Below are 26829 nucleotides of genomic sequence, written 5' to 3'. Positions count from 1 at the left end.
TACGGGGTGTATCTAAGATGGAGAGGGGATTCAAGGCAAAGGGATTGGTGGGTTCTCTGTTCCTCCGCGCCCAGCAGCGGGAGATAAGCTGGGCTGTGGAGCAGTCAGGATACAGAGCAGAGGAGTGAGTGAGTGTCTGTCGGTTTTCCGGGAATAAAAGGGAATGACAAAGGGGTGGCATTAGTGTCAGAAGGGAGAAGTGAAGTTGAAGTGAAGTTGAAGTGAAGTTGAAATTGAAAGTTGAAGTGGATGCCGAACAAGCCGCATCCATTTGGGTAGGTGCGAGCCCTAAAAAGTTTAGCGCGACCTGGGAAGCGCTTTCCACGATATTGGAGCGCGAATTACAGGCTAAGCCTATTTGGAATAGTCAAATCTTGCACCTTGGCAACAGCGATGGTATTGGGATGTTTGCGTTGTTTGACAACCACCAGAATACATAAACAGAAGAAAGAAGGTATTGAAAATAGACTTGAAAATATAATATATACTAAAGAAAAACCCTAACCTTTTCTGATAAACAAGCAATATCCCTAAACAACAAGACATGAAAAGTAAAGTAAAAACAAGCCATAGCATAGCAAGGAATGGCTGGCCTTCTTCCCCCAAGCAAGGGATTTCTTGCGTCCATCAACAAATCAACGATGTTGTTGATGCTGTCATAGGATACCGTTCATTCCGTGCAGAAGCCAGCCAGCATTAATGAACTAGAAACAAGATAGATGATATGAAAGGAAACATAACTATGCTAAAGTCCGACCGTAAGAGGAAAAAAAAAAAAAAAAAAAAAAAACTTAAAAAAAATATACAATGCATATTAAAATCACAAACAGGAGAAAAAGAGAAAACTGAAAACTGAAAACTCAATATATCCACGAGAAAAAGAAAACTACCAAACGCAATCATCCCATGCATCTCACTCAACAACAGGAAAAAATGGTCAAAATAAACACCCCGGCCAATCTACTCCCCCTTCAACCTCTCCTGCCTTACCTCAAACGCATCCGCCAACAATTCCTCCTCCTCCTTAAGATGACTCCCCTTATTCCCCGTCGCAACACTCGCACTCGGATTCCTACCCGCATACAACACATGTCTCCGATTATGATGCTTCGTCTCATTCAACAACGTCTCAATCCTCGGCTGCATATAACTCCACGCCCCCGCATTCAGCGGCTCCTCCTGGCACCACACGATATTTTTTGCATTGGGATACCCGTCCAGATTCTCCTTGAGCATCTGCCAGGGGAACGGGTGCATCTGCTCGATGCGGGTTATGGCGGTATTCTTGAGGCTGTCGTTGGCGGCGCGGTGCTTGTGGAGGGCTGCATACACTTGGCCTGAGCAGAGGATTACGCGCTCAATGGACTTGGGAGCGTTTATGGCGCCGGTTGCGTGGTCTGGGTCTGGGATTATCCATTGGAAGTGCGAGTCGCCGATGAAGGAGGAGAGGGGGGAGCGGCAAAGGGGGTGGCGGAGGAGGGATTTGGAGAAGAAGATTATTAGGGCTGGAGGTTGCGGTTGCGGTTAGCTTGGATTTACGTACTGCAAGAAAGAAAGTAAATAAAAAGATGGAGAGACTGGACTCACGTTTTCGGAATTGCCGATTCATCTGTCTGCGCATGACATGGAACAAATTGGATGGCGTTGTCATATAGGCAATCTGCATATTGCAGTCCTGGTGCTGTCGGTCGATCCGATCGGGAGATGGGAAAACCCGCGGATCCTCGTTGCACAGCTGAAGATACCGTTCTATTCTTGCAGAAGAATGTTCGGGACCCTGTCCGTCATAACCGTGTGGTAGCGACATGACAAGGCCAGACCGTTGGAGCCACTTCGTTTCACCAGATGCGATGAATTGGTCGATGATGCACTGCGCGTTGTTGGCGAAGTCACCGAATTGAGCTTCCCACATCACGAAGGCGTCGGGGGAGGTTAGAGAGTAGCCGTATTCGAAGCCCAGGCTGGCAAAGCATGTCAGCACAAATTATATTATGTAATAACAGGGATAAGAAGAGTGTATAACTTACGCGCCAAACTCGCTAAGCGAAGAATTCGAAATGACAAATTTCCCCTGGTCAGGACTAATATGCTGCAATGACGTGTACGTAGTCTCATTCTCCTGGTCGTGCAAGACAGCATGGCGCTGCGAGAACGTACCACGCTCCACATCCTGCCCAGAGACACGAACATGATGCCCCTCCGCGCACAGAGTGCCAAACGCAAGCGCCTCAGCAGTCGACCAATCAATATTCTCACCTTCCTCCACAGTCTTCTTCCGATTCGCAAGGATCCGCTTCAAGTTGCGATGCACAGTGAAGTTCTCGGGGACATTGCCAAGGACATCACCGATTTTCTTCAGGGTGTCTGCGGGGACGCCGGTGGGTGGGTGCGGCAGGACCTCCGTGGCGAGCTCCTTGGGGGATTTAAATCCGTTCCAGGCGGAGGTGAGCCACTCCTTGCTCGAGGGTTGGTAGTCCTTGCTACGGTCGAAGCTATCGTTGAGCATGCCCCAGACCCACTTTTTGTGCTCCTCGATGTCCTCATGGGTGAAGGTCTTTTCCTTGATCAGCTTGTCTACGTATTTGTCCAGTTGGTTGGTCTGCTCTGCGATGCGCTTGTACATTAACGGTTGGGTGAAGGCGGGTTGGTCGGTTTCATTGTGGCCCTGTTTCCGGTAGCAGACGATATCGATGACAACGTCACGCTTGAAAGTAGCACGCCAGTCAGCAGCCATCTGGCAGACGTAGTTGAGCGCTTCAACATCATCGCCGTTGACGTGGAAGACTGGCGCATCGATTGCCTTAGCGATATCGGAACAGTAAGGAGTGGAGCGAGCAAAGCGGGGATCAGTGGTGAAACCGATCTGGTTGTTCACGATGATATGAATCGTACCTCCCGTGGAGTAAGCGGGTAGCGAGTGGAAGCCCATGGTCTCATAAACCACACCCTGAGCAGCAAATGCGGCATCACCGTGTAGCAACACGCCCATAGCAGTGTTGAATTCCTTCTCGTCATCATTATAGTGCTGAATGGCTCGAGTCTTACCAAGAACAACAGGGTCCTCAGCTTCCAGATGCGACGGGTTAGCGACAAGTGAGAGCTGCACACGCTTTCCTGAAGGGGTTGGGCGCTCAAAGTTCATGCCAAGATGGTATTTGACATCTCCAGATCCTTCATCAGAAGGTTCTATAGTACCGCTGAACTCGCTGAAGATTGATTCGTTTGGTTTCCGAACAACGTTACTGAGCACATTAAGACGGCCACGATGCGGCATACCGATGACGATATCCTTGACGCCATAGTCAACACTGCGGTCAATCAAAGCTTTCATTCCAGGAACCAGCGTTTCGCAACCTTCCAGACCGAACCGCTTGTCGTTGGGGAACTTAGTGGCCAAGAAGGCTTCAAAACTAGAACTCCAAATCAGGCGGTCGAGAATGCGACGTTTTTCGTCAACTGAGTATTTGTAAGGTTGGGGGATCTCGACACGGTCGCGGATCCAGTCGCAAGGCACGCGGTCCGGGATATGGATATACTCGATACCATAGGACCCGCAGTAAACCTTCTCACAAGCAGCAATGATTTCTCTCAGAGTCATCTTTTTCCGTGTCTCAGTCTCGAAACGTGGCAGAATACCTGGTCCAAGAGCGAATTCCTCATCTAGGTCGGCCTCAGTGAAACCATAATGGCTCAGCTCCAGTTCCCTGGGTTTGTTATACCCGAAAGCCTCAGCCTCGCCACGAATTCCCAGAGGGTCAATCTTGGCTTTGTGGTGTCCGCGGGCCTGGTATGCGCGCACCAGCAACTGGACTTTCAAGTGGTTCGAGACTTCAGTGCCAGCTGCATTTGTAGCTCCAGCGTCGGGCATGTGTTGAGGAACGCCGCCGGTGGGGGTTGGAACGAGAGTGGGGGGTGGTTGGAAAGCTTGGGAAATGGGCATATTGCCGTCTTCCATGTTGCGGAAGTAGGCTTGCCATGAGACGTGTACACTTGAGGGATCCTTTTTCCAAGCTATATACATCTCATCAATGTAGTTTGCGGTGTTCCCTTGGAGGAAAGAATCACTGGGATCCTACACAGCCAAATATGTGAGTCCGCGATAAAAGACGTTATGCATATTCTCATGATTTGCAGCAGCTATGCACACCATTCACGCATATCACAAAATAGAAAATAAAATACATACCACACCCTTAGTTGTCCCCTCAGCCGCAACAGCATAATGTCTCTTCTGGTTCCGCTTGCTCGTCTGCTGGCATCCAACAACCGCCAACGGTCTCCTCGAGGTCAGATTCAACCTCGAGCTACTCCTTGACAGGGCATTGGAGTGTTTCGACGTCGCGATGGCAGAAAACAACCGGATGTTGTTGCAGGCACATGGAGAGCGGCGGAGAAAGACGGCGGTGGTCGAAGACGCCTTCACTGTAGAAGTTCGCAACATGATTTTGGGGATCTCTGTTTTGTTTCTGGTTTTTCCTTTCTTCGTTTCGCACGCGCACTAAAAGCGGGATGTCGATGGTTGTATTCTGAAGGTTTCTTCACAAAAGTTGGGGAAAAGATGTGTTTATTTCAGTCTCTGCAAGTGAAAAAACAATGTCTGTTTAAAATCAGAAAGATGAAAAAGAGATTTTCTATGAGAAAGAATTTATTTTTGGTTTTGTTAAAAAGAGAAAATGGGGCATAGGATAAATGGCCCAACTTAAAAGAAGGGGGAAAACAAGAACAGAAGCAAAAGGAGGGTTGGTAAACAAAAGGTGTTGGTTGGACGTGAAGGTAGAAAAAGGTAGATGTACTCAACAAGAAACAAAAAAAAACCAATCAAATGTTCTCTTTTTTCTTCCTTTCTAATAATCCCTGCTTAATTCTGTCTGTCTTCTGTGCTCCTTGTCTTTCTCTCTCTTTCTCTCTATTTTTGTTGTTCTTTCAATTTTTATATACTATCCTTTGTGGTGCTTCCGTCTAGTTTTTTCCAGTGGTTCCTTTCCGATCCGTTCCTGTTGCATCGAATCTATGATTTTTAATTAAAACAAAAACTCTTCGTTCAAATCCGAGTCCACTACACACACGACGAAAATTCAACCAAGCCCGTCCGCTGAATCGATGTAAGACTGAATGGGGAGGCTGAAAGAGCAAATACCAAGGCGGGATCTGTCGACTAGTACTGTCGTTCCGCCTATGAAGACTCGCGTTTCATCAGAGAGGAGTGATTCTTCTCCAGGCCTTGATTGCTAGGGAGGGCAAACGAAGGAGGATAGAGTTTCGTCGGATGCTGAGATGAGAAGCTCTGAAGGAAGTGGATGTATATATTCTATTCGCAATAAAGGGTGTGTTAATCGAGATGAGACGTTGGACGTGAGTTAACAGTTAAGCGGAGGAGGTTTAAGAAGAAGAAGAAGAAGAAGAAAGAAAAGGAAAGGTAAGGAAGGAAGAAACCAAACGTTAAGTTCTACCTTATCCGACTCCGTACCTGCCGTCCTGGGAAAGTACCGCCTGTTGATCCCCGGTTGTGGCGGGAACCTGGCGTGGTCACGTGGAGCACCAGGCACCAGGCTGAGTCAGTTGTGGCTGCGTCATCAACAGCGACTTGTCCAACGCGCATCTATGTACTCTCTCCGTAAAAGGGTAAACAAACTCTCTTCTCGACCAGGCTTGCTACCAACCTGTTCCACTCTGCGCAAATCTTGGAAGCAAAGATTGCTTTGCAGCAAACCCCATTGCTCCATTGCTGGCCATCGGTTAATGAGTTGTTGACTGGTTATGTGACTGTATTATGCAAGGCTTGGTGCCCGTGGAACTGGCTGGCAGTGGGCCAGCCAATTAAAACGGCCCATAAGGTGTTGTACCCGGATTGACAGCGGCTAGGCGGTGTTTTTTAACCTTTTCTCATTTTAGGATTCCGGATTAATATTTCATGAATCGCAAGGGAGACAACCTTGGAATGACGACGCATTGTTGTAAAATACACGGTCGAATAATACGCTGCGTGTAAGTAATTCTAATGAGAGATGGGATTTAAACAAACTAAACAGCAGTTGGCAGACGTGGGAGAGAGAGAAAAAGAGCCTTCTGGAACAACATTCATAAATTCCGGGTGGACTGGACTTGACATCACAGATAAAGTTAATCAACTTAAAAGAACTAATAATGGAAAAGGAGACCAAGGAAGTATGATTAAAAAAAGGGAGCTAAATTTAACTAAATTCAACTAATAAACAATATGACAGCAAGAACAGGAGAATGTACAGGAAAGATTCTCAAGAGCGGAATGAGATGAAATAAAAAAGTAAGAGAAGTGTATTAGTATTATATTTAATATTAATTCTCAAATGAGAGACTGAAACCGTCTATATAAGTCTGCTGCTTTAGTAATTGACCATCCCTAGATATCTCTGATAAAGACCGTCAGAGAGATATTGGCACAGGATATATCCGCATCCTCGGAAATAAGACGAGGGAAGGTAAATCTTTCTCTGAAAAGGGCACCGGTTGGCATGTACCCCGTCCTTAGAAGCCATGACGCGGGCGAAGAAGAAAAAGCGGCTGAAATCTCCCAAAAAATCCCAAATCCCAATCAGCTGCACAGTGCCACCTCCAGTCGCCTGACACAAGTTAGTTGCCTGCGGACGAAACAGTGTCACTGACTGAAACCGCCCCAGCTGAAAATAATTCATGCGGGGAGTAAAAAGGAGAGCCTAAGAAAATCTCGCTCCATCCACCTGACCCTTGGTTTGGCAATTACCGTATCTAGGTAGGTAACAGGGGGCGTCATGAAGGATGTCACATAGAGAAAAGGAGAGGGGATCTTGGGGAGAGGAGGGCCAAGGGCAACGGTGTTGATATCCGAAACATGGGGCAAGATAGGAGATGCACATAGGGGAGACGCCTAGGTAGGGATGATGACACGGGATAATGGGGGTAACACAAAGCCATCTCGGGCAACGTCCGCATCCCACGGACCATAACATGCGAGATTTGAACGAGGTAAGTATGTGAACACCTTAGGTAGATAACTAGTTATGTAGAGTTGCTGTATAATGACCTCATGTGTACAAAGTAAAATTACAAATAGAATACAGCCAATGCATGTACTAATGTCAATGCCAACTCTCCACAAATTACTTCCTCTTCCTCTTCCTCCTCCAGAAACAAAATCAACAGGAAGGTAGATGGATATATACATGCAGTGTGAATGGCTGCCTCCACTTCCCGTGTCCGTCTCATTGTGCGGCTCATGGATGCGTGGGTATCATGTAAATGAATAAATTATGGACGCATAGCTGCGTAGATGGATACAAGTGCGTGTGTTATATGTACATAGGTGATAGAATCAAATAAATAAAAACAAAAAAAAGGAAAAAGGAAAATATACCTGATGTGATGGTGATGGAGATGAAGAGAAGGAAAAAGGGGATAAGTGTAGGTAAAACCAAAACACAGAGGGATAAAAAAGGAGCTGACCTGCTTTGGAATAGGATAACAGATGTAATATATATAGAGAAAATAGATAGTCAAAAAAAAAAAAAAAAACCTCCAAAGTAGAAGAGAACATCAAACCACACACTGGGCAAAGTCATCCAGTCAAAAGAATATCGTAAACATCATCGCATATATCGTGCAAGTATAATTTAAACAATATACCCCATATATATAGATAGTAAAATATTAGCAAGATCGTAAAATAGCGCCCTCCTGGAATCTCGAGGATGAAGATACGGTATCATCTCATATCATCCCCCAATCCATAACCTCCCTCTCCACAACCTCGTGCTCCCCACCTTCGCCCGTGCGCCGTCTCTCAAGCACCCATTGATCCCCGCCCGCTTCATCAGTCTGTTTGACATAGCTGATGCTCTCGCCAGCGCTGCTGGAGCGTCTGTGATGAGGTTTGTTAATGTTGCGGCTGTAGGATTTGGCGAAGGATGGAGAGATGAGGGTGGAGGTGGTGGAAGAGATGTTGGCTCTGGCGGTGTCGATATTTAGTGAGGTTTTGGGTTGGCAATGGCGATGGAGATGGAGATGGGACAGAGGCGGATGCGGATGCGGATGCGGATGCGGATATGGTTGTGGATGTGGTTGGGGTTTTGGATAGGAGTGTTGGTCGGAGTGTTCAGTTTGGGGAAGGAGTTTTCCGTTTTCAGGTTGCGGAGGTCTGTTGTTGTTGTAGCTGGTCGCTGGCGATATATCTCCACCAACTTGGTAGTAATTTTGATGCTGCGGTTGCTGTTGTTGTTGAGCACGATGAGGATGGGAATGACACTGAGAAAGCGAATAGAAATGTTGCATGTTGTTGTTGTTGTTGTTGTTGCTGCTGCTGCTGCTGTTGCTGTTGTTGCTTTCCACCCCAACCGGCGACCCAGCCGGCAAGGTATTCCCATTCCCGTCCCCATTCCCGCTAGACCGTCTCTGCTCACTCGACACATCATGAAAATTGACAAAACTTCCTCGACTTGACGCTGACGCTGCAGCCACACACGCACTAGACATAATCGGAGAACCACCCGTAGTATGCGCCTGACTCGCTGCACTACTCCTTAAACTCCCATTACTGCCCCCCCACGCACCCCTCCTCAATTTCAGAAGCGCATTCATCTCATCGTCAATACTCCCCATGTCAAGATGCGTCAAAGGCGTCAGCGGCTGCGGACTCGCCAATGGCGCAGCAGCGCCAGTCATTACACCAGGGTGTGCCGTTAAAGAAACGATAGAGTTACGCGTACTCCACTCACTCCGCTCTGTAATAGGCGTAAGACTCGGTTCCTGAAAATTCACCCGCCCACTATGACTCCTCGTAACCCCATCGACGCCCCTTGTGCCAAAATACCCACCAAGAACCATCTCCTCGTCACAATCGCCAACAGCCTGAGGATAAAAGCCGAATTCCTGCCCGTAGAAACCCTCGTCGTCATTCTCGAGGGCCTCGGCGTTGGCCGCAGCGATAATGGCTGCGTCTTCGTCAAGGTAGTCATCGTCGTTGTAATCGAAGTCGTCGAAGGCCAGAGAGTCAACAGTTATGCTAATACGACTATCGTCCGCTGTTAGGTCTGGGCGCGACTCAGCAGCGGACTGCGATATGCTGCCATCACTGCTGGAATTTTCGCTGATGCTCCTGCTTCGCTCGAAGCGGCCGTTGAGAGCGGCTTCGTTGGCGGCTTGGGCGAGGGCACTATGGTATTGCTCCAGATTGCCTTCCGTCAAGCCGCATATGGCACTTGGTTGCATGTCCCGCCTATTTATATCTCTAGACTTTCTATTGATCCCACCGCTTTGACTGGAAATATTCCGCTGTAATACGCTGTTCTGAGCTACCAGTGGCACATTTACAGCATCACTCTCACCCTCAGCTTCTTCTTCTCCTCCTCCTCCTCCTCCTTCCGCCACGGCTGCTCCTTCTTGGGCATCATTTTGGACGTTGTCCTCATCCGGCACGGAAGGTAAAGCTATAATGAACTCTGCTTTCCTCTCGTAGAGATGGCTATTCTCGTCGTCAAAAACAGATTCATCAAACTTTTCCCCATTCTCAATTTCTCCCCCAATATCATCGATCAGGCCATCGTCAAAGTATAACTCGTCCTCATCATCCCCCAGATCGAAGGGTGCCTGTGGTGATATCTCTTGCGGTGATAGGGATTTAATAGGCATCATATTGGCCCCTGAACCATTCTGCAAGATAGTAACGCTTGCAGCCAAACCAGCAAATGTATTATTGGGATTTATCATCAGTGGAGCTGGCATCTCCTGTTCCGGTGAGCAGGGCGCAGAGGAGTTCAAGTCTAGTGCACTCATAGGGCTAGACAGCAGAGTAGGCAACACCGGTACGAACAAGTTATTATTCCCTAGCACTCTAAGAACGTGCCCCTGACCCGAAAAGTCATCAAATTCACCTCCCAAATTCGCATCAACATTCACGCCTGGAATCCTCTCTTCAAACATACCATCATCCATCATTGCATCGTAGTCAAAATCATCAGAGTCAGAATCGTAAGTTTGGTCAAGCTGTGCTTTCGCCCTTTTGGCAGCTTCTTTCTCCTTGTGTCTTTCTTCCATAAGTCGCTCCTGGGATGCAGAGTCTCCCCCCGCCAGATCGAAACTGAATCTTGAAGCGCTGCTTGTGAGATGCCGCGGTAAGCCTGAGGGTTGAAACGAGCCGTCGTGAACCATTGACACCTTGGATCTTGCGCTGGATGATCTAACACCAGAAGACCTCGAGGCTCGTTTATCCTTCTGCACCTCTACGCTTGTTTGTCTCAAAGGTAATGGTTTATCATGGACCTGTCCGATGGGATGAGATCGATCAGGAGAGGGAGGCCGGTAACTCGAACCAATCTCAGGGAAACTTCTCTCATCATTCACCTGAGACTCTTGCTTCACAAATCCGACACCCTCTTTCAAAACTGGAACAGGAGGTGCCACTTTGTCATTGTGAGCATCTTGTAAATTCACCACCGGCGGTTGAGTCAACGGCTGCGGAGTCTTCACTGGCACACCCGGTCTCGGCCGCGGCGCCGAAAAATCATGAAAAAGCTTCCCGCGAATCCTTGGATCATAATCATCTGGCAATGCAGGCAGTGCCAGCCTACCCGTTCCTATATCTTCTGGACGCAGTGCCAAAGCCCGTGCCGACCGACGGCGGGCTAACAGAGCCATGGGATTGAGAAGGTTCAATCGCGTCTTCCCTCGTTGATAGAGAGGATGCGCGGGCTCGTAAGCGGCATCATGGCTACTAGTATCCCGTCGAAAGCTGCTGCCACTGCTGCTGCTTTCGTGTTTGAAATATTCGCGGCCACCAGAGAAAGTATTGATGTTGCTGTTAGATTCCACATATCCAGGCGGAGAGGGTCTTGATCGTGTACTGTTGTTGTAGGTACTTCCTTGTGAATAAATGTATCCTCCTGCACTTGCACCACCACTACTACTGCCCTTCGAGCTGTCCGACAGTATATTCTTGCCAAACGTAAGTTTCCACGGAGAAGTAGGTTTGCTACTGTAAACATTACCGTCGTGCTGGTCTGGTCGTATCATTGTCGTCTGGTGCTGGGAATCAGCAGACACCGAAGCTTTCTTCCATTTATCACTCCCAGCTGAGTGTGGGCGGATACGATCGGGATTCGGAGGAGGTATAATTATCTGCGGCGATGCTGACAAAGGAAAAATGGTACTAATATTGTCGCGCCCGGCGGTGCTACTATCTTGTTTCCTTCGTGAATCGGGAACATGCTCCGCCTTCCCACCGTGATTATTATAATGGGTAAAATTGTTGTAGTCCGATCCCGATTGCTGTAACAACTGCTGCTGTTGCCGCTGCAGTGGTTCAAACAGCGGAGTCGATCCAACAATTGTATCCGGAAGTCTCGGGGAATATGCCGACGGGCTCGGCAGCGGGATTTGCGGCGGTAGAAGTTGATTGGAAATATTGCTGCCGGGCAGTGCAGTTGACGAAGAGTGGGCAGTGGGGTGTGTCGATGTTGCGGGCGAGCTAGGCCGACGGTGGTCGCGCCGCAGGTATGAAAACACCGTGGATGGAGGCATGATGAGGACGAAAAGATGATGGGGAGGATGAACGAGAGCTCCGCAGCCGCTTGTTAAGACCAGGCCGCTACAGGATCAAGATTGAAGGGTCATTGTGAGGCTGGTTCGCGGTGGGGGGTTGTTGGATGGGATGCAGGATAGATACATCGATGGAGTGGCGAAACATGTAGTTATGATAACGAAACCGCAGCTTATAACAGTGCGACTGTCATATAAAAGGGCGGAGGAGCCGGGCTGTAGCTAGCGACCGACGGCGCAGTGTGGTTTGTAAGAATAGTCGAAAAGTGGAGAGGAGAAGACGAAGTGGGTGGTGAAGTTGTGTGTGTTTTGTCTGATATTGCCTGTTGGAGAAAATATTTACACAGTCTGTTTTTGCCTGCTTGAGGTGGGCTGATTTTTTTTATGTTATTATGTTTAACCCCCTTGCAAAGAGAGCAAAGACATTGATTGACTACGCTGCGTATCTACCAAACAACTATTCCCGACGCGGGTTAAAGCTTAACCATCACCACAGTCGTTTAAATAACCAGCTAGACTCTCTATTTTAAGAGAGAAAGTGGGAAAAGGTTCCAAGAAAATCTTCCAACACACTTAGATGTGTTTCGTTGTGGCGATGGGGCTAGACGAGGCTGTGGACACTTTACAAAGTACTACATCCAATGAAATATTTATTAATGCCAAAATGCCACACTGGGCATAAGTAAGTCAAAAGACGCGATGCTGATGTATTCAGGTATCATAAGTGTACGGACAGAAATGCTTAAACTAGCTACAAGATGAGGAAACGACAATAGACAGATCGAACAAGAAAGGGGAATACCGCAGAGAAACGGGCCAGTAAACAGCAGGTCATTAGCAAGACAAATCCCTCCCGGTTTCTTTCTCGGGGGTATTCAAAAAGGGACGACGAACGATTGACCAGGGATAGTTGTGACCCGTTACCATAAAACGAGAAGAGCACACTGGAAATATGATGGCGATGATGTAACACCGTAAATGCGCATCGCTTATGCCTCGTCATAAACGCTATGAAAAGCCCACCGACAAAGTGAAAGAGGAGGAGGAGGAGGAGGAGGAGGAGGAGAGGGCTTAAAAAAACATAAAACACAAATATAAAAAGGCAAAATCTCAAAATCTCAAAATCTCCAAATAAATAAATAAATAACCCCTCCCCATCTAATTAATTCCGTACACTCTGTCTCCACCGATCAATCAAAGCCGCCTGCCCGGGATCTATAATAGCACTCCGCTGCACACCAGCAATATGCGCGTCCCCATATCCATTCCCATACATCCCAAGATTATTCATAGATCCGGCGTGAGGATACTGGCCCTGTACAAACTGTCCGGACTGTCGATAACCACTCGTACCCGCATTGACATGAGACGACGGATTCATGGCGTACTTGGTACCGTTCCCCGCCGCTCCATATCCATACCCCTGCTGGTGATACTGCTGCTGCATCAAATTCATCGCCATGTGATTGGCGAGTTGTGGGTGCGCTTGTGCCTGTGCTTGTACCTGTTGCTGGTAGGGATTCCGCAGTCCACCCCTATTCGCATTCCAAGTCCCTCTCCCATCCCCACCAGAGAGATACGGATTACTCCCCGCATTTCCAGATGGGTGGGCTTGCAGGACACTCGCAAGGGAATGTCGCTGCTTAAGCGGGGCAGAGAGTGTATTTTCCGCCACCGCTCCCCCGTTCGCCAACGTCTTTTCTTTCTCAGCTTGCAGACGCTGTCGTCGTTGTCCCAACGTCTCCTCCGCCGGCTCAACCGTCTCCGTCTCCGTCTCCTTCTCCTTCTTCTTCTCCTTCTCCTCCCCACGCGAAGACGATTGCTCTTCTCCCTCCTTCCCCTGCTCCCCCTCAGCCCCATCAGTCGACTTCACCCCAAACTGACTAAGCAACTCATCCGTAAAGTCCCTCGTTAACTTTGCATCAATTTCTTCAGCCTTCAAACGGCGTGCGAGCTGTGCCAGCGTCTCGCCTTCTTCCCCTTCATCATCACCATCAGGGCCCGCATTGCCAGGGCCATTACCATCACCTTCAAGTATCTCGCTGTCACGGAAACCATTCCGCCCACCTCCACCACAAAGAGGCTCACCACGAATCCTCGCCCTCCTCCGACTAAGCGGCTCATTCTCCTCCAACTCCAACTTCTCCATAAGACCCATAGGCCTATTCTCATCGTTCAGCAGATTCTTTGGATAAAGCACAGCGAGCGGGACATTCTCGTCTTCCGGTTTGTTACGCTCTGCAATCCCCGGATCTTCCCAGGCGAGCGTAATATGCCGCTGATTACGCGTCATGCGCTGGTGCTGCGCGACGGCGTCGAGTTCGAGTAGAGTCGAGTGCATGCCGTTGGGGAAGGCGGTGGCTGCGGTGCGGCGTCGCTGTTTTTGTTCTTGTTTGCGCATTTGGAGCTCGGCGAGGAGGGTTGTTGGGGCTCCGACGTAGGTTTCCTCAAGGTCTGTCTCGTCATCGGAATCCTCGTCCTCATCCTCGCCTTCTTTTTCACCTTCCCTTAAACACTCGTCTTCCTCATTACGGCCTTCATTCCACTCATCGTCATCTTCGTCATCTCTCCGATCGGCATCGTTATGAAGATTACTAGCCAACTGTTCCCTACCCGCTGCATCCCCATCATACGATTCTCGAAACGGTGTCACCTCGTCGCTGCCCTCAGCAGCATGACCCTCAGTCTCAATACTTCTTTCTTGCTGTCCAAGACCTCCTTCGTTTTGAAGCGCAACCACGCTGTCTCGGGCGCTTAGAGACTTGCGAGAAACATGCTTGCCCTTCTTCTCCGCCTTAGGCTTAGAAACTTTCTTTAATCTCCGCTTCCCGCTCGGTTTCCCATAGACCTCCGCACCAACATGTCCTACAATTGGGTGATCTGTAAATGCGCTAACCGGTGCTTTTGCAGCGGCATCCAGAATGCTATCAAGTGTAGCAACCGCCGAATTCTGCTTGATTTGAATATCTAACTGGGCAGGAGGTTGTTCAAAGAAAGCGCTCGCGCGTAATTGAGGGGGTAATTCCGATAATCTCTTAGCCTGTCGTGCATCCCCTTTCACTTCCTTGTCATTATCGTCTGGAGGTGGTAACCAAGCAGCTACTTTCCGTGCGTCTGCTGAGAGGGAATTGATGATCTGGGAACGGTGTTTTTCGTACTGCGGATTGGGCTTTTTCGATAGTCGTTGCGGTAGGTTAAGTACCATTGGAACGGGCGCAGGGTAGTATACCATTTTCTGGCCTGGAGGGGGGACATTTAACGGATGCGACTCTTTGGTAAGAGGTAGTTTGGTCGACGATACCCGCTGGTGCGGGGGCCGTTCCCTTGGGTGCGGCGTGAAATGCACGCCATCAAAGTCTTTAAATAACGCCATGGATTCCTTGTAGGTATCCGTTGAATCAGCAGAGTCTGGGCACTCTTCTGGAATATCATCGTAGGCTGTCGAATTTGGGTCGGAGAGAGGAAGTTGCGGGTGTTGCTCATCGAAGAAACTACGCTGAGGGATATCGGGAGGAGGCAGGAGAGGGGCCTTCGCCGGAATCTGCTGAAATTGCGCAGGCTGGTCCTCGATTACGGGTTCGGGGACCTGGGCTAGCCGAGAAGCACCTGAGGCCGATCGAACGCGCGATGCGGAGCCCGCAATGCTCTGTGAGGAAGAGCCCGACATGATAGAACCCCTTGGAGACGTGACGTACGCTTCCGGTGAGTATCCGTTAGATCTTGCGGTATTATTTACACTGATTATTGAGTTTGACAGGGACGGTGTAGAATAATTCCGGACAGGAGAGGCTGGGCCACGCGGGTTCACGGCACTGCAACCGGGAGAGCTCACAGACCGCCTTTTCTGTTCTAGGTTCAATTTCCGCAATTCCCCCCTGATGTCCGAGGTACTGCTCAGTGTCTCTGCAGACCTCTCCAGCCGCTCAACGTTTCCCACGTAGGCGCCCTGTAGTGATTGCAGGTCTGGAGTTGGATGGCGCAGGGGAACAGGACGCCCTGATACGGATGACTGGATTATAGGCTCATCTGGAGACACAGGACTGGCGGTATTTTTACTGGAGCGATTGGAGGAGATACCATTCGTGTTGTTATTGCTCTTGAGATGGCTTTGCGAGGAGGAAGGAAGAGAATCAATATGGGCGGGGGAATTCTCGAGATCTGCAGCGGCTGTGTAGTCATCTTCTTCTAACATGTCATAGCTGGCCGAAGTGGCTGCTAAGGATTTGATCACCGAGCTTAGTGAGGTTGGGCTGGCCTCATCACCCATGTTTGCGGGACTCATAAACGCTCCTCCGCCCAGGTTGTGGACATCCAGAGAGATTTTCTGGAATGGCAGGTTGTTCGACGGCGGAAGAGGGGACTCTGATCTATCCGAGGCTGAGGCATCGGAGGCCACTTCGTCGTCGTCGTGGTCGTCGGACTGGGAGAGGGCGTTATACATTTTCATAGTGGTGGTTGTGGAGGTCCCATACAAGAACAACCAAGAAGTGGGGGATGAATCGGGTGTACGGAGTTGTTAACAGCTAAGAGTCAGGAGCTGGATGTGGCGTATTCATGGACACGAAAGACAGATAAAATAATAAGTCACTGATACATGATAACTATAGCTGATCTTAATCAGACTGTTAAGCGCAGAGGGAGTTTTGTCTGTGGATTTCAAGAGAGGTGACTTCACAGTTGAAGATGGTAACCGGTTTGAAGGGTCGTGTGGGTGAAGAGGCTTAGCGAATCCGCGAGAGACGACGGACAACCAACCCTTTGAGGAGTAAGTAACTATGGAATAAGCAGAGAAGACAGAGAAAGTAAGGCAACATTCGACTTGCGATGTTTTAACCAGTTACAGCATCAGAGAGTGAAACAAAGAGATGATGATGCTTTCGTTCCAGAAATATAAATAGAACGCTTGGACATTCCTGTTTTCCTTGGGCAACTCATTCTTTACAGTCATTTCTTACTGGCGAGTGCTTATTATTATTATTAACTAACTATTATTATTAGCAGTGACTGACGACCATGTGGAGGTTCGGACAGAGTTAAAAAGCACCAGTGAGCCTAGACACACAAAACAATATCCGACTGAGACACGGCGATAGGTACAACCCTTGGTTTTGATATGCGTTAGCTTTCCTTATATAATGAGTTCTAGATGGTTGGGTTAACTAAGTGGGTTAATACGGGTGGAGCAGAGAAGTGATGGGGAGCTGGGAAGAACCCTCCAGACCCCGTCGATCACCCAAAAGTCAGATTAAGCTGTTTATTTATTTATTTATTTGTTTGTTTGTTTATTTCCTGTTGATACCCGCCTTTTTTTTTTTTTTTGGTTAACTTAGTTAATTCCGAGATCATTGGTTAGTTGCTGTCTAACTACTTCGGCACTCCGTACCGTCGACGAACTGCCCTGGGGCTGTGTTTCAATCTCAACTGCATCTCTTGCATTGATCCGGCTGTCATTCGTCAGTCCTTGAACTGTCCAACTATCTCTGTTCCTGTTCCTGTCCCAGTTCCCGTCTCCTCGCTGTCCTCCTGCCCCGGGCTGTCATATCATCACTATGTATCACTTCCTGGTACCATAATATCACCCTCAACCTGTTTCTGCCGCTTGGCCCCGCACCCATTAACGTTCGTGGTTGTTTATTATTTTACCTTACAAAAGTTACTCCGCTCACTCCCGTGTTTCATCCCATGATCCGTCCATCCCGTCCGACAATATCATCATCATCATCATCATCGTTATCATCGTTATTTCGGTTAAAAAGCCAGTGCCGGTGTAAATTCAAAAGGCCCCTCTGGTCCCCTAGAGAAAATTCAATTATCAACAAAAGGTTTGTGGTGGGAAGAAGGGATTGGGGGGGGGTGGGTTTCACGATTTCCTACCAACCATCTCAGCTCATCTAACTACGGAGTCTAACTGTGTTTGTTTTACCTATTCCTCAAGCGGCAAGCAGAAAGTGGGACAGTGCGTGGCACGCCGTGATACTTCGTGATACAAATAGCTACAGGGGGGTGGATAATATGCAATAATCACAATAGTTTGTTAATTCAAGTAGTGGTTGGGCCCTTGGTGGTTCATCTTATCGAGTACAGAGTACAGGTAATAAGAAGCACTAGAGAGGCGCTGACACGCATCGTGCCTTTTGCTACGGAGACGTGATTTATTATATGCTTTTCGTTTGAACCTTGCTTAACCCTGGAGTTGGTGATGAGGAGAACAACAGGTTAGGTAATGTGTGCCATAAGTACCCCAATAACTAACTGAGCGCAGCAATATGATTCAGAACGTGAACATAGCTGCCATATCCGCATATCGACCGATGCATAATCCGAGGGAAACAATATGAGAAAGAATGCGCGAAAGAAAAAAAAAAAAAAAAAGAACCCACCTTATCTGCATAAATATGTGGAAGGAGTGGAGCCTACGAAGGTCATTACCGGTAATGTGTTCCAAAATGGGTATGGGATAATTGAACTACAAATTACTTCCATATGTGTATTTTGCGATCCATTCCTGTTCCTGGCTAGGTAAATTATGCCGGCAGGGAAGATGACACGATGTTAATAGTGTAGTTAACTACGTCTAGATCATGATTTAGAGGTATTTAGAGTGGCACCACATATGTGCTTTTCAGGGAAATGGGTGTAGACATATGGTGTTCAGGAACTTGAATATGCCAGAACTTCAATCCAACATTCATCAAGAAACTAAATATGCCCATTCTCATTATATTCAAACAACCCTCGCCGCGAGGTTATGTTCAGGCCATCTTCGAATAGAGCCGAATCTTATCACCACGTGATCCTTATAGATCGCGGCACGAAAAGAAACACTTTATGTGTAGTTAAGATACCACGATAATGAGCAGTAGCAGCAAACGAAAGACAGCAACATAGACTTTGTACGAAATGTCATATTACGACATAGACGCCATTCTCACCGATGCGCAGGTTCGTAAAAAGGCGCTGTTTGGTTCCTTCTCCCCAAATCATTCAAGTGATCAATTGAATTTCTCCACTAACATTTAAAGGCAATTTGCCTGCCCACGTCTAACAGAAACTACCGTGTACATTCGAGCTCGCGGTGCCTGGGCTGGGTTATCTGGACGGCAATGCCGGGGGAGATGTACTTTGCTTAACCGTTCCGTCCGTATATCTCTCCCTACCCATCATCCCACTAACCAATCCACCAGATAAAGCCAGGCACCCGGATCGACCTCCCCCTCTGGCTCGGCGAGATGCTTGCGGTCGGGTACGTCCCAAAAAAAAAAAAAAAAAAACCCACCCCTCATCATCCCATCTCCCACCCCACCATGCCCAATGCCAACTAACTAATCAACCACCCAGCGCCCGCGCCGACTCATCCCCCCTCGTCACCCTCGACCTCTCCACCGCACTGTCGGAACAAGTCCTCAACGCCCTAAAAGCCAATCCGGGCACGGTAGACCTGCGCTCGCTGGCGCCGCACTTCTATAGCCTTGCCGTGCGCATTTTGCAACTGTTCGAGGAGGAGGAGATGGTTGATGTGCTTATGGAGGTGAGTTGTTGGACAAAAAAGAAAAGAGGGAAGGGAGAGTGAAGTGGTTTCGCTGACGGTTATTGGTTTTTGATAGGCGTTCAAGAAGCGCTCGATGGAGATTGCGGATCATGCGTATAACTCGCAAGGGGCGCTGGGGGATGGGGTTGAGTTTTTGAGGGGGTTGGATGAGACGGAGAGGAGGTGTGAGTATCTCTTTATTATTATAATTATTATTGTGGCTTTATTGTTACGCTGTTTGTTCTATTGATGCTAACGATTGTTTGATATAACATTGATAGTGTTTCGAATTGCGCATAGCAGCGCGAAGGAGATGCGTGTTTGGTCCGGGGAGACGAAGAAGATGTAAGGAGCGCAGATATACGATATATCATGAGGGATATCTATATTATCTACATTATATATAGATTGATGAATGGGATTGGAGCATTGGGAATTGGAACTGGGACAGTGAGGATGTGATGGGAGTCTTCTTTTCGGTTTGCGAGTTATATCCATAGCTACAGTGCATTCATTTCTTCGTTCTGGCGTGCTTGGATTGGAAATGAATAATAGTTGGGAATCTTTATTGTTACGATCGTATATGATTGACTTTTCCTTCTCCAACAACTCCAACAATGGTTTAAGATGTGAAAAAGGTGAATGGTGAAAGGCGAAATATCGGATTAAATGAGTCCTAGTGGGATTATACGGGGACATGGTAACTCCGGCGGGCCGCGACGGGGACCCAGAACTTTATTTCAACTAGACTGCGTGCGACCTTTCGTTTTCGATATATTTTGATGAATTGATATGAGGCGTTGGTTAGTTGATTAATTATAAATAATTTGACTCTGTATTGGAGCTGTTCGTACATGTCAAGGTCACAGACCTTGACAAGGTGTCCTCACGGCACCGCTGCCTATTCTACATCATATGAGTGGTTTCTCCGCTGCTGCCCTATGATATCATGGTAGTGATGTTCGTGCTTCGCTGCTTTTATGGGTAGGGTGACATCTCATCACATTCACTGAAGAACGGGGGCCTTGATAGAAGCTCAATATAGATAGCTATCTGACCCACTGTTCAGAGGGTCAGTGATTCATTCTCAACAGTTATATATCTGAGTTACTGGAGTACGCATGCAATTCTCCGTATAATCGCTTGTACCTTCAATTCTTAGTTGCCTCTTCCATTTGTAAGCATATACACTCGTCTGCTTCCTTAACTAGCCAAGCCCACCCGTTCGGCTTCCCATATAACCAACCCTACATGGCGTTGCTGTTGATCCTTTGTCCATGTGCCGCCTCGTTGCAGTACAATTGGGTTGAGGGGAGATTGTGCAATCTTGCATGGAAGAGATATTGTAGCGAATCAAAAGGTATGGTTTGTTTGTAAACTTTCCAAGGTTATTTCCTCCAGCTTCCACTCTTTACATATCTAAGTATACATATATATATATATATATATTCATTGCCTTTGCAAATAGAAGTATCCCGAATAAGCGTCGAAACGCCTGAAGGAGACAGTGCAGAATTTAGTGAGCTACGAATGTAGGTTCTGCGTGGTTGGGGTTCAACAGCAGAAACATGGTGTGTATCAGCACTCAGGAAATTCCAAACTCTCCACTTTTTTCTCCCCCGCCCCCTGAAATCATGAAAATGCCAGATGGGGACGTTAAAATAGTTTAGAAATTGGCGCTGTGGCGGTGCGGACGAGGGAAGAAGGGAAATAACGAGGGCTGGGGGGGCGGCTGGCTGGGCTGAAACGGTTTACGACTGCCGGGAGGGCCCGGACGAGGGACTGGATAAATCCTCCGATTGGGAGGGGTAATAGGGGAAAATGCTGCTAAGGTCTAACTAACCAACTAAATCTGGACGAGGGGGAAGAGTCAAGACCGTGTGGCGTGCGGTGTGCCTGGCAGCCTGGCAGCCTGGCAGCCTGGCATCCATGGGCCATTGCTGGGTATGTTACGAAGGAGGATCAAGCATGTCAAGAGTGACTTGACTGGGATCCTGCGTGGAGGAGGGATAGCTTCGTATGGTTTATGGTTTATGCATGGTTTATGCCTTAGTTCAGGGCAGAGGATAAATGGATGGATCTTGCATTTAATGTATTTACAGACTTTGCCTTTTTGGCTTTGTGGGGTTTGAGTTTGAAACCTGGGTCTGGGTTGACTTGGCTCCGCTGTGCATGGAACTACTGCGGGAGTTTGGTGATAGACGTGATAGCGCTGTGTCTTCCCATCTTCCTGCCATGCTCCTCAAATATCTTCTGCTTTGGCTTAAGGGGGGCGGGTTGGATGCAGAAAGCTCAGTTGTGCACATTGAGGGGGGGTGGGGGCAACTAGTTCTTTAAAACTCAAGTCAAGACAGGACGAAAAGGGTTGTTATGAAGGATATCTATCCATTTGATCCATTGTTCTTTGGGATATGGAAATGCTCCTATGCCATGTAACAGGTCGTAGCTGGCTGGGTCTTTCTGTGGGATGTTCACCAGCCACCGCTAAAGAAACCTGAGCAGCAAAAGCGCAAGCTCAGTCCTCTCTCACACATTTCGTCTTCTTCGAACCTCTCACATCTTCCCGTTCCCCCCTTGATAATACGTAACCACTCGCATTTCACCACCCCCAAACTTCCAACTTCAAGCCTCCTCTCTCGTTTCTTTGGAGCACTGCTGCTGCTGCTAGCCATCTCGATCTCGATCTCGATCTTCCACTCTCTTGGTCGAGGCCCCCTTGCACCTCAGTTCCAATTGCTCTCCGCTTCCCTTTCCACTCTCTGCTCTCCTACATCCCCACACTTCCTCCACCTCCACCACCACCACCACTCTCTATCCCAGTCACCCATCTTTTACTTATACAATTCACTCATATTCATTTACCCCCTATCGCTATTCAATTCCTACATTCACTTATCCGGAACCGGCAGGACTCTGCGCTCTGCCTGTCCGCCGGTGAGATGACCCTCGATTCCCCAGCGCTGTAAACCACCGCTCCACCGCTCCACCGTCGCCCCGGCAAGCTCCCAATATCAACAACAAACTCTGTTGGTGTTTATATCCAAATACATATATATCCATCACATATACTTATTTATGGATACCCTCCCTTCTTAATTGATCCCCCCTCGTTGCATTTCGGTCTACTTTATTAGAGAGACCACCGGCAACTGTCTGTGTCTGCCAAACCATGGATTCCCATAACTACAGACATCGCTTGGCCAATGATGGCCCCGCATCTTCTCCCACTGTCGGTGCTGCTGCTCGTTCTCGGAAACAGTTTTTGAGTCAGCCAATCCATATCCATATCCATATCTATTGATATTGATATACACCTCTTCTGGATCGTTTTTGATTTTTCTCTCACGGACTGACACTTTGATAGCTGAATCCTCGACCCGGGATCATTCACATCCCTCCAAGTCTAATGCGCAGAGAAGGAATATGAAGAATTCTTCTACAAGAATCAACACGGGTATATGACGATTTCCTAATTTTTTACCTCTTCGAATTAATTTATGAAAATATAATTCTGACTTAGTGCGACGTCTAGATACTTCCAGAGTCTCAGCCAGCCCAACCTCTGCACGGCCCGACACCCCACAACGTAAGTTTCCAGCCAGCTAAACAGCCACCCACTGATTGACACAATCTACAAAAGCGATTCCCACTAATATTATTTTATGAAATCTATTAGGAAACAATGATTCTACCGGATCAACCCCACTGGTTAACCCCACTTCTTCGCTTCTTCAAGGCCTGATTAATGAACAGCGTGCCAGTCGTGGTGGCCGGAGAGCTGCATCAGAGCATGTTTCCGAAAGCCAAGTGCAGACACCCACTCCAGTTCCATCTCAAGCGGATTCATCATCTGAGAAACAGCGGAAAGTCAGCAATGTCTTATCCGCTGGCCTGAAACAACCCAGAGAGATGGGGATGAGAGAAACGGATCAGGTAAGAGTTTTATCCCTCGAGACACACATATCCGTAGTTATTATGTTATGTGTGCAGTACTGAATATTTACTCAAGTACGTCTCCAAGCTGAACAAGCTAAATTTCGATCTCAAATTGGAAATCTACCATCGATCCCAGCAACTTGTATCCTTGGAGAAGAAGCTAGAGCGTATGGAAGCACTGGAAGAGGAAGTACGGAGATTACAGGGCGTGGAAGATCAATTTCACGAATTGCACGAGGTGGAAGAGACGAACCGGAGATTGCGCGACTCAAATGAGCATTTGCGCATGGAGCTGGACAAACGAGACCAGGCCGTTAATGAAGCTGTGGAGCTGATCTGCCAGTTGGAAGCAAAGATAGAGACCCTGGAGCCTGCCAACGATGCCAACAACCAGTTGTTAACCGCCCGCCCTCATACCAGTGAAGGCCTGGCAGTATCTCCCGCAATAACCCCGAAAAGCACATTGATCTTTGATATTCCTGATCGTACCTCATCATGGAAAGGTACTAGCTCCGCTCGTTCTCTAAGATCCCGGGTGGAAACAACTAGTTCATCGGCGCACAGACCCCGACGACACCCATCCTTCCTCCGCGAGAGTAGTGAGAGCACGAGCGCTCTCCGCAGTCTTTATATTACGGAAGAGGATGTGTCGCGCAATGGATTCAGTTCTGCCTCGAGGGCTGGAAGTATCCTCTCTGGAGATGAGCTGCCGGAACCTGAATCCCCTAGACTAAGCATCCTCAGCGAATGCAGCTACCTGAACCCCTCAGCCACTCCGTCAAAGCTATCTATTGCTGACATGGCAAGCATTGGACCGCCTGCAAGGAGTTTTACGCAGCCTATTTCCAAACTGGAGCTGTCTCCTTTGGGGACAGGGGAGGAACAAAATAAGAATAGTAAATTGTCGCGAATCGACCAATGGATTCAGCCTCAGGAAAAAAACCTGTTCATCTCTGCATTGGGGCCCAAGAGACCCAGCTATACAGCTGCCGATAATACTTCAAGTGCCGCTTCATCAAAGAAGCAGCCATTCCTCGGAACTGCTTTCCAAGCAAAGCGCCCAGTCAAGGCGTATAAATTTGACACCCCAGTCTTGGACGGCCCGATTTTTAACGGCACCACATTGCCTCCTACTCCTGACACAATGAGCACGTCGAACGCAGATGCCAGGAACGGGTCTAACTCTAGCATCATTGCGGAAAAGAGTTTGCTTGACCAGGGCCCCATTTTGGCTAACTTTTCATCAATTGGTCATGCAGGCTTGCGAAGGCCACGATCTGCGGATGATATCACCACAAGGCCTAGTACGGCTACCACGGCATTATCGGGAACGATGGAGACATTAAGCAATGCGACACGGCTTGGCAATAACCCGAGTCGCGATCAACTTTCAAGTATGTTCCCGGCCTATGGGCATGGTGCGGGGGAATCGGATCCTTCGAGGCTTTTTGTTCATGGGAATTTAGGAGGTGGGGGTTATGAGTATGCTAGTCGCAAACACAAAGACGGGAATGTCACTACAGTTGGAGACGATAATGGTGCCTCACCAAAGAGGAATAGATACCCTGTCTCATTGAAATCGACACATTCCAAACCACGATGTGCTGATGGGCATGATGACAATGAGGGTGATGAGGATGATAATTATTATGGCGCGAGTTCACCACTGCTAACTCCGCAGGATTGGCTGGAGGCGGCACGGCCAGCTGCTCATGTGAAATGTCGTATACACGCAAACAAAAGACACCCTCTCCAGATGGACGGGATGGACACCAGCCAGCACACGTTGAAGCTTTCATCTGATGATCCTGACGATGACAGTGACAATGACGAAAACGAACCACAGCTGCCGACTCTGAAAAACCTCCGCGTCCGCGTTTGTGAGAGGAATAATAATACCCCTAACCAGAACCTCCAACAATCCCAACCGCAACCGCCACCACAACCACCACAAAACCTCAACCTCACCCTCCGCCGCCGCCTCAGTCTCCGTCCCCGCTTCTTCAGCCGCACAATCGCCGCCTCCCAACAGGGAAACACACCCACCTCATCCGATGCCATTGGCGACAAAGCCGGCGCCCCATTCCCCCAGATCGGGAGAAGGAGACGCATGAGCACCGGTCGTCAGACAAGTATTAATGTGGATCTCTCCATTCTGCCACTGTCACTAGGCAGAGCTGCGTCGAGCCTGGGGCATAATGGTAGCAGTAATAATGATACCGAGACCGGGGCCTCTGCGTCTATGGCATCACGTAACGTGGCGGGCAGAAGCGGAACTGGTGGTCGTCCGTACACCTCCTCATCGACACCAGAGGCACCTAGTGAGCCTACGAAACGACGCCCGACATCCTTGGGCTTGTTTGGGTGGATGACTGGGAGAGGTGGGACTGTCACTGCCGCTGCTGGCTGCACCAATTCCACCTTTTCACACAATAACACGCCCGTACGAGATTCGCCAACCCCCACGCAGCAGATGGCGAGACAAGCGCAGATGCCCACGCCGACATCGCCCGCAATAGTGAGCAGCGCCTTGAAGCATAGACGGAACAAAAGCCTGAATCAAAACCAGAAACCTGCAAAGTCTCCTGGCTGCACTGTTTCTGTGACGACTTACCCGGCCAGTAATGGCGTTGAACTATACGATGTCGCGTCGTTAAAGGATCCGGCCATTGTATCTGTGCAGGATAACAGTGTGATGGAGCAGAGGCCCTCGAGGTTTTCGCATCGTCGGGCGTTGCGGAAGGTGTAATTATTTTCGCCAGTTCCGAGACCTTTGCTGCTGGGTGGAAGGGAGCCGAATGCAGTCAACTGATGAATTTTTCCTGTTATTTTTATTTCTTTTAATTATTATTATTATTTTTTTTTCGGTAGTGGTGGTGGCGGCGTTCTTTCTTTTCTTTCTTTTGTAACACCATGGTCATCGATTTCTTTTATGGCTGTATAGCTTCAAGGCTGTTCTGTTAACCCCCCTTCCATTCCAAACCCCTGGGTTAATGGAATTTTATGTACATGTACTTTTCACGCAATCCAGGACTAAACACGAAACGGTTCACGACAAGATCTTTTATTCGTTATGCTTCATTTTATTTTATGGCTACTGACACCTCTCCTTTTTGCTCGCCTTTCCTTCATCGTGACGTCATGCTTTTATAACGATGTTAGATGATTAGCTGACTACTACAATACGTTTGGGGAAATCTGGCAAAGCTCTATTTTTTCATTGTCACTTTTCCGGGTTGTTTGACGTGTTTTTTTTTATTTTTCTTTTTTTTATTATTATTAATGGCAGGATATGGACGTGTTCAAGGGAGAAAAGGTAATTTGAAATCGAGGGCGTTTTGCTACCAAAAGAGAATGAAAATACTGTGTTTTTGATTATTTTTATTGCTTGTTTAACTGTCTGCCTGGATTGCAATGGTGTTGCATTTAGTTTACTCATTTGTTTTCGATTTTGCGTTATCAATTCAATTACTCTTTTGTCACTGAGTGGGCTACCATTCGAGCAATGAGACACGTCGTAAAATGGAATAATAATAAATTTGTTGAAAATCAAGTTCCTCTTTTTATGGACCCTCTTTTTTTTATTAAACAAGGTTCATCCGGCCTTTCATAGGCAAAGAAAGGGGTGCAGGAGTTTTCATCTTGTATACATATAGATACGTATGCACGTATGCATAAACTATGAAAGAAACCCCTCAACCCTGGAGAAAAGTGCTTGCGGGCGTTGGGGAGAACAATGAACATTATACAGTCGTTTAGCAATTATTGCAGAAGTAGGGGGGTATGATGTGCGGAGGCGTGGGTAACTGCTGTGAGCTAAA

The 26829-nt window shown here is 48.1% G+C and overlaps 5 protein-coding genes across 5 annotated transcripts; 2 read left to right on the top strand and 3 right to left on the bottom strand.

Moving 5' to 3' along the window:
- Positions 1-960: 960 nt before the first annotated feature.
- On the bottom strand, positions 961-4441 carry PAAG_02732 (2-oxoglutarate dehydrogenase E1; the record flags this gene model as incomplete). Its single annotated transcript, XM_002795210.1, has 4 exons — positions 961-1505; positions 1588-1961; positions 2028-4072; positions 4187-4441. 4 exons carry the CDS (start codon positions 4439-4441, stop codon positions 961-963), a joined length of 3219 nt encoding a protein of 1072 aa, XP_002795256.1.
- A 3281-nt stretch (positions 4442-7722) lies between these two features.
- Positions 7723-11526, bottom strand: PAAG_02730 (hypothetical protein; the record flags this gene model as incomplete). Its single annotated transcript, XM_002795208.2, has 1 exon — positions 7723-11526. The coding sequence occupies one exon, from the start codon at positions 11524-11526 to the stop codon at positions 7723-7725; it is 3804 nt and encodes a 1267-aa protein (XP_002795254.1).
- Positions 11527-12706: 1180 nt separating this feature from the next.
- Positions 12707-15991, bottom strand: PAAG_02729 (hypothetical protein; the record flags this gene model as incomplete). The annotated part of the gene is made up of 1 exon (XM_002795207.2): positions 12707-15991. The coding sequence occupies one exon, from the start codon at positions 15989-15991 to the stop codon at positions 12707-12709; it is 3285 nt and encodes a 1094-aa protein (XP_002795253.2).
- Positions 15992-18444: 2453 nt separating this feature from the next.
- PAAG_02728 (DNA replication complex GINS protein psf3) lies at positions 18445-19421 on the top strand (the record flags this gene model as incomplete). Its single annotated transcript, XM_002795206.2, has 6 exons — positions 18445-18486; positions 18593-18661; positions 18729-18787; positions 18883-19072; positions 19149-19257; positions 19354-19421. The coding sequence occupies 6 exons, from the start codon at positions 18445-18447 to the stop codon at positions 19419-19421; spliced, it is 537 nt and encodes a 178-aa protein (XP_002795252.1).
- A 2820-nt stretch (positions 19422-22241) lies between these two features.
- PAAG_02726 (hypothetical protein) lies at positions 22242-25757 on the top strand (the record flags this gene model as incomplete). Its single annotated transcript, XM_002795204.1, has 5 exons — positions 22242-22338; positions 22437-22526; positions 22605-22658; positions 22749-23005; positions 23082-25757. The coding sequence occupies 5 exons, from the start codon at positions 22242-22244 to the stop codon at positions 25755-25757; spliced, it is 3174 nt and encodes a 1057-aa protein (XP_002795250.1).
- Positions 25758-26829: the final 1072 nt, after the last annotated feature.

This window comes from Paracoccidioides lutzii, assembly GCF_000150705.2.
Source record: "Paracoccidioides lutzii Pb01 unplaced genomic scaffold supercont2.6, whole genome shotgun sequence".
NCBI lineage: Eukaryota > Fungi > Ascomycota > Eurotiomycetes > Onygenales > Ajellomycetaceae > Paracoccidioides > Paracoccidioides lutzii.
The sequence above is the reverse complement of the archived record's forward strand: the minus strand, read 5'-3'. Positions and strand labels throughout refer to the sequence as shown.